Raw genomic sequence first — 14,899 nt, forward strand, 5'->3', positions numbered from 1 at the left:
CTGGGACCAGTGCACAACAGCCCACGCCGTTCATTTAGCCGATGAACGGAGGGCGGTGAGCAGAGGGGGGGGGGGGGGGGAGGTGTCCCCGGACACCCAAAACAATTTTAGACGTTGCCAAAGAAGGATACTGGCAACATCTTGGACGAGAACCACGGTCAATTTCGAGTCTGCGATTTTTCTCCCCCTTTCGACTGCGCTCATTGACAGAATCTTGACACACAGCTCGGTACCGCGTGAGTAGGCAGCAGTTGCGTGCGTGTAATGCACGACTATAGAACCACGAAACTCCTCTTGGTAACTAAGTACATCTATGCATGTAATCTGATTCGTTCTGTTCTTTCTGCGTGCGCTAATGCACGACTATAGAACCACGAAACTCCTCTTGGTAACTAAGTACATCCATGCATGTAATCTGATTCGTTCTGTTCTTTCTGCGTGCGCTAATGCACGACTATAGAACCACGAAACTCCTCTTGGTAACTAAGTACATCCATGCATGTAATCTGATTCGTTCTGTTCTTTCTGCGTGCGCTACGAATGATAAATTACTGTTGATAATCTAACCCGTAACTGTTCACGCGCAGGCCACCACCGCCAACTTCCAAAGTGCGTCTCTGTCACTGGCACCGAGTGAATCGATCCACACCGCTCCCCCCCCCCCCCCCCCCCCGAAGCCGACGCTTCGTGCGATGAAAATGATGACGGTGGTGGTGACGATTCGCAGACACGGAATATAAACTGCGGTCGAGAAGGACATAAATAATTATTTATCCCATGCGTGGGTGCTGAAAGCTGCCCTGACCGCCGATCCCGTGGATCTGTTTTCATTAAGTGGCACTGTCGCGCGTCAACTCTGCTCTGCTGCCTTACGGGGGACGCGCGCGCGGGCGGGCATTGTCTCCGCTATTTAAAATTGCATTTCGCCACCGCCCACTCATTTGCTTCTATTAGAGGCAGCCACACTCGTAATTAGCGCCGTCGTGGGAGGAGGGGGAACAGCAACGAGGGGAGTGGCGAGAGGGGGGGGGGGTTCAAAAGTCCTTGTCTGTAATGGAACCTAATAATCTTAACCCCCCCCCCCCCCTCCTATGCCCGATTAATTTAGAATTATTATTTTTTTACGCAACGCACGTACTGAATTAGCGAGTGTAAGCATCGATCTTTTTTTTCGATGTGTGTATTATATACAATCGGCCAGCCACCAGAGGCCACTACGTGCACCAGTGTTTAAAAATATATATATCGTCGAAACAGTTTGTGATCCTGAATCACGACGATTCGTCGCATCGCGAAGGTGGGGGGGGCGTTCATTCAGCCCCTACTGTCAATATTCACCCCCCCCCTTACCAACCACATCCCCACCCCCGTCCCATGTCCACCCCGCGGTATTCCCCATCCGCTGCAAGTCTCCGTATCTTGCCTTTTGCGATGCAGCTCGTCGGCAATGAGACGGGCATATGGAGGGGAATGAAACAGAGGCAGAGAGCGGTTAAATTTTTACTTAAAACTTTCGTGGCTGCAGGAATTCATATTCTTGGTTCTTTTGGTAAAGTCACGTAGATAGAAAACAAAAAAGAATAAAATAAATGTAACATTTAAAATTAAAATAATAAAAAGAATACATTAAAAAAATTAGACTTTTTTATTTTCAATTTATTCCTTTTATTTTGCCAAAAGAACCAAGGCAGAGAGGCGTAAAAATATCAACTGCTGACGTGGGGACAAGCAGCGACCCACGGACGCACGGTGGGTTTCTGGGAGGCTCAACCAGGACTTATGGTTGAGCTGGCAGGCCCCTTCCCAGCACCAGTCGAGTCACAGGGAGGTCCACCGACAACCACAGGCCACCATCCTAATAACCCCACAGAAAGCTTGTTGGTTGCGTACAAATGTTCGGCGACACGTTGAGCATTTCCAGACGCGAGAAGAGTGGGGGGGGGTTCCCCTTCGCACCCGACGTTGCCTCCCGCACGTGGTCCTGACTTGCGCTCCCACGCCGTGCGTCGCCCCCGTGTCGCCCGCGTGCCACCCGAATATCGCCCGCGTGTCACGCGCGTGTGCAGTGAACGGCGGCAGCGGCAGCCAGCTGTCGACGCCGCGCTCGGCGCCATCTCCCAGCTCCCCCTCCAGCCCGTCCAGCCTCCGGCGCAACAAGGTCAGAGAGCACCCGACCCCCGACCCCCCCCCACCCTCAACCCCCACCCTCGCATCGTAAGGTGTCCTCAGAGAAGGAATAAACCGCTGTAGTTGGCACAGTTGAAAGGTCAAAATCCACGGTGGATTCCGCCTCAAACGCGAGAGGGGGCCTTGCTCGTCGCCTGTTTACAGCCCCGAGCCGGCGGTGAAAATTTCTCATTCCTATGGTGAGGGAGCTTGGGCAGACACGTTACTCGGAGCAATGATGGCAAATGGTCAAGAATCATGACGGAGTGGCAGCAAAGGAATGGGACGTGTCTGGGAGCACATCCATCCGAGGAGATGGGTGCAAGGTGGCTTTATTGCATCAAAGAATTGTGAGAGATTGTCGCGTTTTGGGGAGGCTTTCATCCAGCGGTGGATTGACAATGGCAAATGATGATGGCGGGGGGATGAGTCAGCCACTGCAGACTTCCCTTAATATGGTATGAATTTTATTCACCCCCAACAAGATGGAGGGCTAATTTAACACCTGACCAAGACTTGAACTTGTGCCCTAATTGTGAGCAGCCATGCTTTTAACCACCGTGCCACCTGGCGGGTCGGACCAGCCCTTCATTCATCGCCATGTAAGGAGGTCACGTTGAGAAAATAAATATCTTGTGAAACGATACAAGTGATGCACGTGGTAGATACAAAGGGAAGGTGGTGGAGCAAATATTCCGAGCAAATAAAACGAGCGGCAATTCGCTGCGAACCCTCTCGGCTCTTGTTCCTCGCGGGATACGTCGGCAGTCGTCGCGCCAAATGCTCATTCTGCACCGTGAACCCCCGTTGAGGAGGTATGCATGCACTGTACGCGGAGGCGTGCAGCCAAAATACGAACACGTGCCAGCGAGGCTGTAAGTCTCTGGCTTCAACATCTGGCAGCCGCAGAGCAACTGGGCTCTCGAGCCTGGTCTGCACGGGACGCAATTGTCAGAGTTTTTTTTTCGCACATATTTAATCATAGGCGATGGCGCGGCCTAGCGGAAGCGCGCTTGCCGATCGTTGGGGAGGTTAAACCACCGCGGCATTTCGTCAGGCGCACGACCGCCTGGCCAGGTCACCTTCGTCAATTTGGGCACATGCCTGCGTTGAACCTTTGGTCCGTGGGAGGGAATCATTCTGTGCGGACTGTCACCATCATTCAAAGTGAGCAAAGATTTACCCTGTGGAGTTGGCCAAACATCCCAATATAGGACCACGGAGTTTGGGAAATTGTACCGCGCCAGTTGTGGCTACCCCCTCCCCACTTGCCTGTGGCTTCCCGTGACTCCGTGTGAAAACTGTGCGCATTACAATTTCTACAGCAGCGTTTTGAGATGCAATTTGAGTAAGTGACGATGCTATATGAAGTATAAAAATTATTATCGGTGGCGAGATGTCTACTTCCTCACCTGGTATCCAGGAGGTTGTGGATTCGATCCCGACCCTGACGCCTGCATACTTTTGTAGTTTGCATGGCGTCTCTCTCCCCGTTGTCGCGTGGACTTTCCTCCAGGCCCTCCGGTTTTTCCCTGCACATTTAGAAACCTGCGTTTAGAGTATTTGGCTGCTATAAATGTCCACATGATAAGCCACTTCGTTGAGCTATCATTAGTGACCAGATACCTTCGCAAAAATATCTGAAGAGCTCAGTGCGCCTTACCTGGCAAAATAAAAAAAAAATTACGTCACACGGGTTGATACCCAGCGAAAGTTGGTAGCTCAAAGCGCGATATCACGCGTACAAACTCGGCGGCACGTTACAAATTTCGCGCCCCTCTCGCATCACAACAATTGCATCGCCTGGCTTGTTCGTCAGCGCCCTTTTCAATGAGGCGTCCTTTTTGTTTGTTTGTTGGCAAGATAATTGGGAGCACGCAAACTTAGGCGTACCGTTAGAACGACGTCACCTACTCTGCGAATGGAGGAGGAGAACCGTCTCACTCACTCGCCCGCCCCGCGCCCTCGCTGGACCGCGGGTGTCCCCTCTGCCCGTGTGGTTTGGGCTGCTCGTAAACCCAGCTGTCGGCCCCCCGCGTCCGATCGCACGCCGCTTTATTTGGCCATCGGCGTTTTTAATTGCGCGCGCAACAAAAGAGCCGATTTGGTGAGTGTCAACGCACGTTGACAGACGACCCACAGATGGCACGCTTGAGACTGAGATGTGCCAAAGAGCACAGTGATCTGTAAACGTGGTGCGTATATTGTCGTGATTTTGTCGACTGACTAAAGTACAGTGAAGGAAAAAAAGTATTTGATTCCCTGCTGATTTTGTACGTTTGCCCACTGACAAAGAAATGATCAGTCTATAATTTTAATGGTAGGTTTATTTGAACAGTGAGAGACAGAATAGCAACAAAAAAATCCAGAAAGACGCATGTCAAAAATGTTATATCTTTGTATTTTAATGAGGGAAATAAGTATTTGACCCCTCTGCAAAACATGACTTAGTGCTTGGCGGCAAAACCCTTGTTGGCAATCACAGAGGTCAGACGTTTCTTGTAGTTGGCCACCAGGTTTGCACACATCTCAGGAGGGATTTTGTCCCACTCATCTTTGCAGATCTTCTCCAAGTCATTAAGGTTTCGAGACTGACGTTTGCAACTCGAACCTTCAGCTCCCTCCACAGATTTTCAATGGGATTAAGGTCTGGAGACTGGCTAGGCCACTCCAGGACCTTAATGTGCTTTTTCTTGAGCCACTCCTTTGTTGCCTTGGCCGTGTGATTTGGGTCATTGCCATGCTGGAATACCCATCCACGACCCATTTTCAATGCCCTGGCTGAGGGAAGGAGGTTCTCACCCAAGATTTGACGGTACCTGGCCCCGTCCATCGTCCCTTTGATGCGATGAAGTTGTCCTGTCCCCTTAGCAGAAAAACACCCCCAAAGCATAATGTTTCCACCTCCATGTTTGACGGTGGGGATGGTGTTCTTGGGGTCATAGGCAGCATTCCTCCTCCTCCAAACACGGCGAGTTGAGTTGATGCCAAAGAGCTCCATTTTGGTCTCATCTAACCACAACACTTTCACCCAGTTGTCCTCTGAATCATTCAGATGTTCATTGGCAAACTTCATACGTGCTTTCTTGAGCAGGGGGACCTTGCGGGCGCTGCAGGATTTAAGTCCTTCACGGCGTAGTGTGTTACCAATTGTTTTCTTGGTGACTATGGTCCCAGCTGCCTTGAGATCATTGACAAGATCCTCCCGTGTAGTTCTGGTCTGATTCCTCACCGTTCTCATGATCATTGCAACTCCACGAGGTGAGATCTTGCATGGAGCCCCAGGCCGAGGGAGATTGACAGTTCTTTTGTGTTTCTTCCATTTGCGAATAATCGCACCAACTGTTGTCACCTTCTCACCAAGCTGCTTGGCAATGATCTTGTAGCCCATTCCAGCCTTGTGTAGGTCTACAATCTTGTCCCTGACATCCTTGGAAAGCTCTTTGGTATTGGCCATGGTGAAGAGTTTGGAATCTGATTAATTGATTGCTTCTGTGGACAGGTGTCTTTTATACAGGTAACAAGCTGAGATTAGGAGCACTCCCTTTAAGAGTGTGCTCCTAATCTCAGCTCGTTACCTGTATAAAAGACACCTGGGAGCCAGAAATCTTTCTGATTGAGAGGGTCAAATACTTATTTCCCTGATTAAAATGCAAATCAATTTATAACATTTTTGATATGCGTTTTTCTGGATTTTTTTGTTGGTATTCTGTCTCTCACTGTTCAAATAAACCTACCATTAAAATTATAGACTCATCATTTCTTTGTCAGTGGGCAAACGTACAAAATCAGCAGGGGATCAAATACTTTTTTCCCCTCACTGTAACAAAAAAAAAACTTTGTTAAGCAAATATTTTTCATTAACGGACTTAACGCTGGACGAACAGTCCGCAACGCGACTGCAGTCAACAGAGCTGGAACCGTCAATCACGCGATGCAAGCACTGCCGCCTGCACCGGCGATCCACGGGGCCATTTCCCCAACATCCACCAAGCCTCCGGAGAGGCCACTTGAGAGGCTTAATAACCTCGATAGCCACACAGATGCAGCGTAGCTAATTTCACGTCGACACACGAGAGGAGAGGAGTGGACGCTAAATAAATCCACATTGTTGCTGTGTGTCCTTTGTCCGCAGGATCTGTACCTGCCCCTGGCTCTGGATGAGAAGTGAGGCAGAGTCGGAACCACAAGACAAGAGCAGGGGCAGGAGGAGGAGGGGGGGGGGGGCGATGGTTCAGACGGTGACGTTCATTTGGAATTCTGTGGCTGTTCAATTTTCTGGCCATAAACCACCGTTACCCGGGCCTGCTCATCTCATTTCTCATCGCATCATCCGTCCGCCCGTCCATTCCGTTACCCGTCGTGTACTAAGCCGTTCAAACAAAAAAAAAACATTCATCATAATAATAGTCTGCACATTCGCATATAACATAGATGTAATTCCGGTCGACGTTTATTTTGGCTAGGAACTGAAAAACGCAAGTCGTGCTTTCGTCAGCCTTTTCGGATATGAAACAACCATGAAGCGGCTGTAATGTCAGTGATCTAAGTGCAGAGTGAAAAGGGCGTGCATTGTGTATCGATCGATGATTTTTTAATTGCTTTTTTTACGTAGATTTTATGATTTTGCGACATTTTTTTTAAAATGGGCACTCGCTTGATTTTATTTCTCCTTGCATAACTACAACTATATAAATGGTTACACGTAACTGTATGTAGGAACTGATGTTTGGCTTGCGATGATTCACCTGATTCCACTGCCATCACCAAAGCATTGTAAAGATGTGCAGAAGCAAGGTGTTGAACAGGGTGTCAGGGGTCAGCCATAAGAATTAAACTTGCTTTAAGTGTTGTGCTCACTCTCTCTGAAACTCACGTAACCCCACACCCCCCCCTCCCCCCGGCCCAACACCGCTGTCAGTCTCTCTGTCTCCCACACCTGCACACACACACACGCACCACATCTCCTAATAAACGCCCGTGTCTTTCATGCCCAAGTTTGCTTTCAAAGCGCAGTTGATGAAAACCCACTGCCGCCGAGTTGACCGGCCACATGGCGCTCTGCGTGTGTGACCTTGGGAAAACTCTCTTCGTTTAGTGGATGAGCCCCATAAAGTAATTCCCTTGAAAGATCAAATGCAACTTAAGTGCTGCTCACGTCACACCGGTGCACTCTGGGATTTTATAATTTTCGATGAGAGCGGCCCTGAAGTTGTGTACGAGATTACGGCGGATCGACGTCTCTTCTCGAAATCTTTACAGAAACAACGCAACTCTGGACTTCTTCACGCGTGATGCGCTGGGTTATTACGGTTTCCGACGAGGTGAAATTTAATCATGAACGTGTCGATTTTATAACGGTACACTTGCGTGTGGTGAGCTTCGAACTAACATCCTTTTATGCTTTCAACTTTCTAACGTTGAACATTTTTCTATTGTTTCTACTTTATTTAATGTTGTCCTTTGTACTTTTTTTCTAAGGTGGGGGAAATATAGATTATTTTGTATAAATATTATCACTTTGACCACAGAGTGGATGATAGTCTCGAATCAACGTCACAACTATAACTCTGCACAATTGCTAGGCTGACATTGCTAATAAACGTTACTTTAACTACGGTAATCGGAGTAGTTGTCATAAAAACAGAACCACTTGGAATGGGACTGAGAACGCCCGAGCTAGGTCATGTCACAGTTTTAACAGCTGCGCGTTATAATCCACTCGAAAGTTTCGTGGGGTGATTTTTAACGGAACGTGGGCGCTGGGAAATTTAGAAAAAAAAATATTGTACAGTCTGTTCTCCTGTAACGCGGTAGATGCGTTCCTGAAGAACAACGCGATACGGGGGGGGGGGGTGGGGGGAAATGCGTTATAATAAATAATATATAATATAGGGTAAAGCACAGTCCGCGACAACACGGTGAGATGCGTACGCAGGCTGAACAATGACCGAGGTTCGTGGATAGCATCTAGAAGCATCCAGCAGTATCCCGCCTTGTGTGACACTAACGCCGAGGCAGCCGTGCGACCGCTCGCGCGACGCAGTTCCGTTCACTCGCTCGCGTTATATCCAATTGGCGCTGTGAAAACGCTCGTGAATGGGAGAACAGACTGAATCGCGTTAGGGTGAATGGTGCACTCTCTAAACCCTCCCCCAAGCACAGTTCTATCAGGAGCGACCACCGGGCAACAGAGAGCCCAGAGACTGTTTCTCTTTTTTATTTCAGTGCATTGGACAAAACCTACCCTCCTCATTTCCCAGAATTGTAAAAGTGTCTCTACCCCCTACCAAGTCCTCCCACATCCCCCCTTGCCCTCTCTTTTGTTTTTACTTCGATTTTCTCTCTCTTTCTCTCTCCCTCCAATGTTGGCTGATGTTGTTGCTCCTGAAGCCAGAGGTAGGATTTGACTTTTTTTTGGTCAGGCTCTGCTTGGAATGTGCATGTTTGTGCAGGACTTGTTACTCTTGTGAAGTGGTTTTATTTCTTTTAAATGCAAAACTGTGGGGGGGGGGGACTTTTTTATTTTATGATTTCCTTTGCCGTTTCTCATATGGGTAATTGTTTTTTTTTTCTTCCCGCTTCCAGTATCTCGCTGTTAGTGTTAGGAATATTTAACATGATGGTAAATAAAGAAAGCCTTTCGTTGTATCACATTGTCGAGTGTTTTGTTACTTTTAAAAAAAGGCTTAATCGGTGGTAAAAACGGTCATTCGGTCAACAACAATAAAACTGTTTAACACGTAGGCAGGGACCTCGTTTAGCGATCAAAATGCCTTCCTGGAGAAACGAGCGCTAACCAAATCAGCGCGAAGAGGGTTCGTTATACCATTGTATACCCACATGGGGATGTGTTAACGACAACGTTATTTCTTACATAATAACAATATATGATCGGCTCTATTGGAGTATCGATAAACACGCTAACAATACTGTACTGTTAATGCTGAGTGGAGTATGAAGACCGTTTTGTGTAAGGGTTCCCAGCTCCTCCTTCGCATGTTCAGCCAATTCCTTCATTTAGAGGTTTGTATGTACGTATGTTGAACTTTTTTCACACCATACGTAGCCAACGATGTTAATCAGAGGTGTGGGGGGAGGACAACGAAACACAAAAAGCAGTTCTGCAGAAATGAGTGTGTCAATCTAGAGGATGTTTTAAAAGTTCACAGCTCCGGTGGCTTCCTTATAATCGGAAAGGAAGAGAGCGTTCCAGACGGCCGCAGAAGCGCATCTGAAAGCGCTGCGTGATGCGGTGGCCGCGCTTTCAGATTCGCTTCTGCGGCCGTCTGGAACGCGCTCTTCCTTCCGATATTCGGAAGCCCGTCGGAGCTACGCAAGTTGGTGCCAGTGGGGTGCCCGCGCCGGCGATGTTGTGGCGAGGTGCCTTCTTTTTCCTCGCAGCGAGATGTGTGCCGTTTGGCGACTGGCGACGATTTAATCCGGCAAAATTTGACCGCCAACAAAAACTAAAACTACGCTGAGCCAGGGGCGATTCCAGGGCGCGTGTTGTGAGGCTGTCACGCCGGTTTCCTTCGTTTTACCACGTGGTGGATTGCCTCGTGCCACCATGCCATGCGATGTCCAGGGTGCTTCAAATGAATGTTAACACTTACATGGGTCTATCTCTTTTTTTTAATGGAAATTTTTACGGATAATAATATCCGTAACAGGATAACAAATGTATTTTAATAGCTTCAAAAAGTCAAAGAGTCTCCCACTTGTTCGCCACCATTGTCAACGCGTGCCCTGGAATTTTCTCCAGGGTGTTTCCAGAGCCCGGAGGCAGCAGCACATTTCTGCGCGGTGTTGTTGCAATGCTTCGAAGCGTTAAAAAAATTTTGAAGCAACCCTGAATATTGCAAAATTCCGCGCGTCGTGAGTTTTCGATGTCTCGCACACCCCCGTTTAGATGTTCTCGTTGTGGGGGGGGTGGTGGTGGTGGGGCACATTTTGACGACGTTGGCTCTGTCTAGCGCCTGGGGGCCGGGTGGGGAGGGGGGCAAACTGCGGAGCTCCGGAGCCGTGTGGGGCGGTGGCTCTTCAAGGAGTCTCATCGTGGCCGTCATTTGTCGAAGACTGCCGTCCCGTGTCCACGTCCGGTGTCCACGCCACGTGTCCACGTCCCGTATTCACGACTCATTCACGTCCCGCATTCACGTCTCGCATTCACGTCCCGTATTCACGCCCCGTATTCACGTCCCGTGTCCACGCCCCGTGTCCACGTCCCGTATCCACGTCTCGTATTCACGCCACACGCAGTGCGTTGCGGCTCGGGAAATATTGAGGGTGTTTTTTTTCGATTTAAAGCTTTCGTGACTGCAAGGATTCATCTTCTTTGGTTCTTTCGGTAAAGTCACGTTGAATGAGAAAAAAATAATAAATTGATAAAATAAAATAACACAATAAATTCTCACGACGTTTCGGCCACAACACAAGCGGCCTTCATCAGGTGAAGGGACGAGACTGTCTGGAGGACAGCGCTGGAGGCCGCTTGTGTTGTGGCCGAAACGTCGTGAGAATTTTATTGTGTTATTTTATTTTATCAATTTATTATTTTATTCTCATTCTATGTGGCTTTACGGAAAGAACCAAAGAAGGTGTTTTTTTGTTCGCGAATTTGATAGGAACAAAAAAATGTCTCCTTGTTGCATAGCTGTGACCCCCTTATCAGTGCCCTACTTCATTACAGACCAATTCAGATCTCATTGGTCACCCCGTGATCCTTATAAATCTCAACGTTCATCCTACAAAGTCCCATCACAAGGGAGAAACACAAACAGACAACAACATAATTGTTTTTGTTGCCCGCATTGAAACGGCTGTGCGTCGTATGGACCTTGAAACCAACTTTCCCTGGACAAGAATACGGGTGGGTAAACCGTGTGGGTTGACACGGTGTGTTGTTTTTATTTTGATTTAAAGCTTTCGTGACTGCAGGGATTCATATTCTTGGTTCTTTCGGTAAAGTCACCACGTAGAAGGGAAACAATAAAATAATACAAATATAAAACAATAAAATTCTCACGACGTTTCGACTGCAACACAAGCAATCATCATCAGGTGTGAAAACCACAAGAGCAGACTGCAGCGAATCATCCACACTGCTGTGGTTTTCACACCTGATGATGATTGCATGTGTTGCAGTCGAAACGTCGTGAGAATTTTATTTTTTATATTTGTATTATTTTATTGTTTCCCTTCTACGTGGTGACTTTACCGAAAGAGCCAAGTTTACGGTGTGTTGTTGTTGCTGTTTTATTTGCTCGACCCGACAACCCCCTGGTCTAGCGCCATCTGGCGACTTTTCTGCGCGCCCGGATGGTGACTCATGCTGCTGTTGGTGTTATATCTACTAAATGTGATTGTATTCCGCATCCTCCCTCACATCATCCATTGCGACATCCTGACATTCTGGACGGCATTACCAGTTTGCATCGACGGTATCGGACACACTCAGACTCATCGGAGTGGCGACTCCTCTCTCTCTCTCTGCTTTTTTTTAAGGAGCTGCCAAAACCACTTTTGAGCCGGAGTGGAGAGATTTTCGCCGTCAGATGGCGACGCGATTTTCTCGCGTGCCTCTCCGGCAGATTTCGCGGTGGATTTTTTTTTGTTTTAACCATTCGCAATGTCGCGTTCTTAACAAACAAAATCCAATCCGGCTTGCGGGTGGCCACGGTTGTTGTTGTTTTTGTGTGTGAACGTCATCGCACGCGTGTGGGATTTTCTCACGATCAGTGCCGGATGAAGCTCGTGCGGGGCCTGTAGCATATGCTGTTATAAAGGGGCCCTAAAATAAATAAAAACACATTCTTGGTTCTTTCGGTAAAGTCACGTAGAAGGGAAACAATAAAATAATAAAAATACAAAACAGTCACGAAAGCTTTAAATAAAAAAAATTTAAACACGTAATTATTAAAACACGCACATTTTTTTACTTGCATAGTAAAGTAATTGTATTTTTTCATTTGCAATACAGCCCAGATAATACGACAAATCGCTAACCTTAAACACCCAGTCGTTCATAAAAGTTGAAGGCGGTATAGTACTATAGTAATAGAGCAAGTGCAGAATCACTGAACCGGAATTGATAGCTTGAAAGCATTTAGCGCGGGGCCCTTGAAAGTGCGGGGCCCGTAGCTACTCCATATATAGTAGCTACTTGTGCTACTAGGATCATCAGGCACTGGTGACCATCCCTAAATTGGTTCCGTTGTGGGGACTAGATCGTACGGTTTATGCCGATGGCCAATTTGTTAACGATAACCCTCCACCACCCGACAGGGGCCAGTCAAATCGAGGGTGTACGTCGTGGGAAAATATGCAACTCGATTTGTCTTAGGGTTTCTTATTTTTATATTCTTGGGTTTTTCGGTAAAGTCACGTAGATAGGTTCAAAGAAAATAACAAACTACGACGTTTCGATCGCAACACAAGCAATCGTCATCAGGAGAAAAATAAACGTCGTAGTTTTTTGTTATTTTTGTTATTTTCTTTGAACCTATCGACGTGACTTTACCGAAAGACCCAAAGAATATTCATTCCTGCAGTCACGAAAGCTTTAAATCAATATTTTTTTTCTTCAGCAAATCGAAGCAGGAGGAGGACAATGAGTAATGTTGAAGAGCAAGCGAAACATATCATTGGCATTTAATGATGCTGCTCTTCGTGTGAATCTGTCGGGCAGTGCACGTGTTTCTTAATGCGCGTGTTCATGTACAGGTGTGGGTTGCTTTGTCAATCCTCTTGCTGGATGCGGGACCTCCACATGCCACGCGCGGGTCGTGTGGGCTATGTGACCACGATGCCGACACAACACGTGTTGTGTCGGCTGCTTTCTACTGCTGCTGCAGTGCTGCCGCTGCTACTCCTGCAGCGCTGCTGTTGCTGCTCCTGCAGGGCTACTGCTGCAAGGCTGCTGATGCTGCAGGGCTGCTGCTGCTGCGCTGTTGCTGCTGCTGCAGGGCTACTACGACTGCTGCTGCTGCTGCAGGGCTGCTGCTGCTGCAGGGCTGCTGCTGCTGCAGGGCTGCTGCTGCTGCAGGGCTGCTGCTGCTGCAGGGCTGCTGCAAGACTGTTGCTGCTGCTGCAGGGCTACTACGACTGCTGCTGCTGAGCTGCTGCTGCAGCAGGGCTGCTGCTGCAGGGCTGCTGCTGCTGCAGGGCTACTACGACTGCTGCTGATGCAGGGCTGCTGCAAGACTGTTGCTGCTGCTGCAGGGCTACTTTATCACCAGTAGAGGGCAGCGCTGCTAAATTCATTGTCCTGCAACGACGGACCCAACGTCCAATGCTCACCACGTTCACCAGCCCGCACTGACCCAACATGGTGAAGTATGGTCATCCCCCCTCTCCACAAACGATTCCGCATGGAGAGACATTCATCCAGCAGTGGATTGACAAAGGGTCTGAAAATAAAAAGGCAAAAAAGGGCCATTGGTGACGGTGGATCAAGACGCACCTCCGTAACATTCACTCTGATGTCTGCGTGCACGGAAGCACGTTGCAGGTGCTGGACGGATGGTGTTTTGCCTCGCAGAAGCATGATAGGTTGGCGGATGGCTTGCAAGAAGACCTTCATCCAGCAGTGGATCGATCGTGGCTCCTGGCGATGCGTGTAATTATGTTATTGCGTGCAGCACTTTTAAACAAACCCAATTTGTCACGCGGATGGATAACGACGTTCACGTTTTACAATTAAGGCCATCGCTTGAAAGATGACAACCAACGTGAGATCAATGCATGCGCAGACACCTGCTGTATTGTTTTAATTATTGGACCTCAATGTATTATTAATGCTGCCACAGACCAAAAAAATAAACCGACGAGAAGCCGAGTGGAGTTACAATTCATTAACACCGCGTCGTCAATGCGGGCAGAGTAGATTTTAATCAACAACACGGGTCCAATTTTTAACATTCAAATGCTGCTCCGTAATATTGGTCGCCATGGGCCGATGAACTAGATACATCAGTTTTATTTATATGCAAGAGACAGAGTTCAGATTACATTCCACTTAACCGCAACGTTCCACAGCAACCGCGAAATTAGTTTGTATGCACTTTGCTGATTTGTGTTTGACAGGGCCCCCGTAGTTCAGATGGAGTGCTCTTGCCACAAACGTCTGGTTGTTATTATTGTTCAGCTTGTTCATCCAAGAAGGTATCGCGAGAGTCTCGTGACTTTTTCAGCAAAGTCCTACGAAATTGTCGCAGTAGGGGGCTCTGTTTGCTGTGTGTAATACATCAGCAAGCCTAACCACTCATGAGATCCAGAATGTTGAAACATTTCCAGAGTTTGCTTGCTTAAATGCTGCTGAGTGATGTATTTAATCGGCTGATTGACCGATAAATATTGGTAGACCAATGTAGAGACAGATTGGTGTTCTGTTTATATTTACTTTTACCCATAATGCTCCACGGCAAGCCATAATGAGTTGTAAATTCAACATTGCGGCACCTTCCGGCGCCCTGATGCGGGTAAACAAAGCTAATAAAGGGGTAATTAGACCGGTATGTTGCATTAGAGGTGTCACCTGTGGCGCAAGAGCGCTTACAATCAAGAGATTACGCGTGTGCCCACGTGACATAGTTCTTCTCACTTTGGGACCGGTTGTATCAATCATCGGGCGCGTGTGGCGTGTAACAACTCAATTGGAACGATAACGGATTGGTAAAGTACGTGGTGGGCGTCGAAGACTGGCGTGTGGGGCTCGATGGTAGCACGGACA

At 48.0% G+C, this 14,899-nt stretch overlaps 1 protein-coding gene across 3 annotated transcripts in view; it reads left to right on the top strand.

Annotated features, from left to right (window-relative positions):
- Nucleotides 1-8,817, top strand: part of LOC116943600 (neuronal migration protein doublecortin-like) — a 67,994-nt gene extending 59,177 nt beyond the window's left edge. For all 3 annotated transcript variants that reach the window (XM_032956585.2, XM_032956584.2, XM_076067818.1), the window contains exons 6-7: nucleotides 2,067-2,158; nucleotides 6,302-8,817. In XM_032956585.2, coding sequence (XP_032812476.2) covers nucleotides 2,067-2,158; nucleotides 6,302-6,337 — 128 coding nt within the window. In that variant the 3' untranslated portion in view covers nucleotides 6,338-8,817. The remainder of the gene's footprint in view (nucleotides 1-2,066; nucleotides 2,159-6,301) is intronic.
- The last annotated feature ends 6,082 nt before the right edge of the window (nucleotides 8,818-14,899 follow it).

The sequence above is a fragment of the Petromyzon marinus genome, chromosome 18, assembly GCF_048934315.1.
Source record: "Petromyzon marinus isolate PM22_M1 ecotype Great Lakes invasive population chromosome 18, UKy_Petmar_22M1.pri1.0, whole genome shotgun sequence".
Taxonomy (NCBI): Eukaryota; Metazoa; Chordata; class Hyperoartia; order Petromyzontiformes; family Petromyzontidae; genus Petromyzon; species Petromyzon marinus.